The sequence below is a fragment of the Bombina bombina genome, chromosome 4 (assembly GCF_027579735.1).
Source record: "Bombina bombina isolate aBomBom1 chromosome 4, aBomBom1.pri, whole genome shotgun sequence".
In the NCBI taxonomy this organism is placed as follows: Eukaryota; Metazoa; Chordata; class Amphibia; order Anura; family Bombinatoridae; genus Bombina; species Bombina bombina.
Genome location: NC_069502.1, coordinates 37,739,558 through 37,744,357, shown reverse-complemented (window position 1 = coordinate 37,744,357; position 4,800 = coordinate 37,739,558). Strand labels below are relative to the sequence as shown.

Sequence of the window (4,800 nt, the reverse complement as noted above, 5' to 3'; positions counted from 1 at the left end):
CCATTCTTGTGTTAGGCACTTGGGGTTTCAGTACTGAAGCAAAGTAGAAAAATCTGACAGTACCTTCTGACCAAGATATTTGACTTTAAATAAACAATCCCCTGTTTGTAAATTCCCAGTCGTGAAAGTCCAGTCCTCAGAAATAGCTGATGTCCCTGTTAGCGCTGCTGGATCAATCCCTGCATTCGTATTCAGGTTAGATAAGAATAGCTTTTTCTTCCCAATTCTAGTTGTGCAGGGGGACTCTGAGACAGCAAGTAGATCTAGAATGGTAGCGGGCTGTGGCGGGTTTCCCGAAATCCTCTGATCTCCCTTTAAATGCTAACTCCGAGATAGCTGTAGTGACCGGAGGGTCTGGAGCTTTAAAGAGATGCGTTAGATCCGCTTTTCTTTGACTTATTCTTCGCGGTTTGTAGGCTTCGCAGTGAGGAAGTGATGATCCCCAGTTCTTTGTTGCCGGATTGGACTGCGGATTTAGCGAGAGAGGGGCTTTGCTGTTTCGGATGTATTACCCCTTCACATGTATATACCGCTTTAGCTGAGTTGGTAGAGTATGGTTCAACTGCATCTGTGTCCTCGGAACTTGGGTCATGATGATCATCTCCATAGGCTATGTTTTGCGTTATATGATTCCCTTGAGCTGGTATTTCAATAGCTTCCAATATTGAGCTAGGCAAGCATTTCTGCATGATCTTTAGCCACATTATCTCCAAACTGGCAAATCTTTCGACTGCGGTCACTTGTTTCACATTTTCTGACTCTGCCATTGTCATATCGCCTTTTCTGTCTGTGGCTACCGAGCATAAAGTGACAAGCTATGGTGTCGAATGTTAAGAGCGGTTATGAGCAGCTGTTTTATAATAGATTCAGTATGTCAGATTTAACTGACTGCACTGATGACCCGGTTCTGCCGGAGCTCTCAGAAAGTGCGTCTTATCCAGAACGATGTAAGAACACGCCCCCCTCACTGACTTTATTTTTATCTTTACCGTTTAATTATCTGCACTGACCTAATCTTTATAAATATGCCCCTGCCAGTACGATAGCGACTGGGTGTGAGCCCTAGTAATTAATAGACCTTTACAAACTGGAGCAGCTCCTCTTCGCAATGAGAATGACACCATTTGAACTCAGTTTTTATTTCTTTAAACCAAGTGTCTAATGGATTAAACTACCATTTCATATTAAGCTAATAATAGTTGTATTAAACAGGGGCTTCTGTGTCTTTATTTTGTGTTTGATTAATGAGAGCTCACATGGGATTACACGGCTACTACATTTATTACCCTAAACCTAGTGCCCAGTAATTATAAAACTTTTTACATTGACCTCTTGGTTATCGTTAGGGGTCATGCCACTCTAGGTTTTCAGTGTCCCTGCAAATGTCGTTTTACATCCCAGATTGCAGACAGTTGTACCAACGGCGTGGGGGGATATTTACTCTCTAACACCCCTAGAGACTGGCACAGTGACCCAGAAGCCCATGTCAGCTTTAGTAGCACATTTTGCCCAGATGGGTCCTGTTTCATTCAAAGTAATGAATCACTGAACCCTTATATGTGACATAGGTACGAATTCCTCAAAATTCAAACTTATTCCGAAACTTTTTAATTAATTTTTTTTAAAAATGAAATGATTAGAATTTTTTCCCTTCCTGTAAGTCACAATCTTCTCTGCCTGTGTCTTTAGTTTTGTTTGTTTTTTGTGCTCTAAAATGAAAATAAATAGTCTATATGTATTTAAAACAGCTATCACCTTTCTGATTACAGTTCTGTCTGTTGTTCTGAGGGTGCTATGTGTACAAAAGTATTACAAATGATATAAAACTACCTTTAGGCTGCATGTATAAGCTATAATGACGTAAATATTGCCTAAATGATACTTTGGTCTCCAAACTGTCCCATTTTAAATATGCAAATATTCTGAAATTCTATCTAAAAAATACATTTATTAAACCGAAATATTCTTTTTTCTGTTTTCATTGACAGACCTTAAGCCTCAAATGTGTAGACCGGACTCCTTATCAGGGGGATGTAGCTGTGGTGCATGCTGGCAAAAAGGAAACAGGCAGCCCGATGGCAGACACTCCCACTCGGCCAACCACACGTCACGGGGGGGTGAGGGATCTTCACGAATCCGGCTTCAGCTTATCTGGTATGTGAGTGCATGGTTTCATAAGTGCATAATGTAACTGGGACAACAAGACAATGATTTGTTTTAGTTATCAGAAACTTTTTATTTTGTTTTAGTTTTAGTTTTCTATTATTCAGCTCACATTCCCCAATGTAAACATTTAGTGAAAGGGACATGAAACCGAAGATTTTTTTCATTCATGATTCAGACAGAGAATACAATTTTAAAAAAAGTTTCCAATTTATTTCTAATATCAAATTTGCTTTGTTCTCATCTTATTCTTTGTTAAGGAGATACCTAGATAGGTAACATGCACGTCTGGAGCTCTACATGACAGGAAATAGTGCTCCCATCTAGTGCTCTTGCTAATGTATAGCATTGTTGCAAAACTGCTGTCATATAGCGTTGCTGACACGTGCACAAAAAAAAACAAAAAATGAAGAAAATTTGATAATAGAAGTAATTTAGAAAGTGGTTTGAAATTGTATTTTCTATCTAAATCATGAACGAAAGTAAAATGCAAATGTATGCATAGCTCTTATTGTGTCTGCATTTCCTGTAATTTAACGACAAAAACTATTATTTTTCAGAGAGGCTGGAGCGTGTGTCCTGCACCAATAACGGATCCTGCTACAGGCCACTCAGTGAGACAATATAAATATACGCAATAGGCTTTTCCAGGGATGTTTCCCTGTACTTACATACAATACAAATGTTGCTAACAAAATGATTTGTTTTGCATGCAGATATTCTGCGGTGTAGTGCTTAATTGCTGATTATATGATATTCGTATATAATATTGTCTAGTGACACAGAATTTGAGCAAACGTTATCAGTTGCTTCCTAACAAATATTTATTGTACACATCTCAATGCAGACATTTGACAAAGCTGATTGGCTTAAACCATCTGTTCTCTGATTGTTTGATGACAAACCTGCTTGCTGATTGGCTGACATTGTTTTCATGTTGTGGAATATTGTGGAGCTTAAACAGGTAGAAAAAATAATTTAAAGAATATCATATCCGGATATAATATGGATCCAAGTGTTATTTTTCACCCAAGTAATAAGATCTGTTGAACCAGTATTAATCTACTGTGCAATATAATGACTTGGTTGCATGTCAGACCATATGACAGATGGCTTCACCGTACATTATTCTGATTAATGACTTCAGCTTAGCAGACTTGCTTTATGCTTGTATTTTACAAAGCTTATTCTAGTTACTGTGGCTGGTACAGAGCATTATAGATACATTATCCATTCAGTGAACAGGGGAACTGTGGAAATAGTCTGTATTCAGATGTGTACTGAAATTAGAAACACTGCATGCATCATGCTCTATCTGTGCAGTAGTCTGAAGTTAGAAGCTATATATATGAATCAAGTGCAAGACTTTAGCCCAGGCTTTTCCAACCTACAGTCCAGGGACCAGAACCTAGTGCTGTCACATGAAGCCACCACGCATAGGTCAGTAAAGAGACTCAGGGATTCTAAAATGGGTCTGTAGCTGCTATAAAGGGGATATGGAGGACATGCATCTGGGCTGAAGCCATAAATTCAGGCATTAAGTGTTTTTTGGACGTGGAAATAATGCTGACATGTCAAGTTGATTTTTGTTTTGTGCACATATAGAAAAAAGAGGATTGACCCCTCTCAGTAAAGCATATTTGTTACTGCAAGGGTCCAACCACCCCATTGTCACAGGAACCTTTCCGCAGCTATATATAGTAACATAGTAGATGTTATTGAAAAAAGACAGAAGTTCATCAACTTCAACCTATAAAAATCTTAATACACTTACAATAAATGCTCCAGTTGAGTTTAAATTTAATCCCATCTTAAAAGGTGACCCATAAATGTATCTAAGGTATTGGTATATACTACCTCCTTAGGTAATGAGTTCCACAATTTGATTTATTTTACAGTAAAAAAACATTTACGTTGCTGTAGAATAAATCTCCTTTCTTCCAGCCTTAAATTGTAACCTCTTGTCAAAAAAATTTCTTGAAATAAACAGAGCTTGAATATATTTATATTTATTTATTATAAGTAATCATGTCACCTCTCAAGTGCCTTTTTTCTAGAGAAAACAGACCCAGTTTGGCTAGCCTCTCCTCATAGCTTAAATTCTCCATTCCCTTTATTAGTTTTGTGGCCCTTCTCTGAACTTTTTCTAAGTCTACAATGTATTTTTTTGAGATTGATCTCCAGAATTGCACTCCATACTCAAGGTGAGGTCTTACCAGGGATTTATATAGTGACAGAATTATGCTTTTCTTCTTTGCATCAATGCCTCTTTTAATACATGCTAGTATCTTATTAGTCTTAGAAGCTGCTGCCTTGCATTGTGCATCCATCTTTAGCTTGTTATCTATAAGCACTCCCAAATCCCTTTCCTCCTCCGTTTTGCTAAGTCTAGTCCCATTTAAATAATAGGTTTTGCCTGCTTATTTTTACTTCCAAAATGTAGAACCTTGCATTTTCCTGTATAAAATCTAATTTTCCATTTACCTGCCCATTCTTCTAATTTTTGTAGATCTCCTTGTAAAGCAATTTCATCCTGCACTGACCTAATGACCTTACACAACTTTGTATCATCTGCAAAAATAGAGATGTTGCTCTTTAATCCTTGCTCCAAGTCATTAATAAAAATATTAAAAAGTA

At 37.6% G+C, this 4,800-nt stretch overlaps 1 protein-coding gene across 1 annotated transcript in view; it reads left to right on the top strand.

Moving 5' to 3' along the window:
- DPYSL5 (dihydropyrimidinase like 5) overlaps positions 1–2,791 on the top strand; it is a 263,062-nt gene extending 260,271 nt beyond the window's left edge. Inside the window, exons 12-13 of the mRNA XM_053710991.1 lie at positions 1,989–2,154; positions 2,724–2,791. Coding sequence (XP_053566966.1) covers positions 1,989–2,154; positions 2,724–2,791 — 234 coding nt within the window. The remainder of the gene's footprint in view (positions 1–1,988; positions 2,155–2,723) is intronic.
- Positions 2,792–4,800: the final 2,009 nt, after the last annotated feature.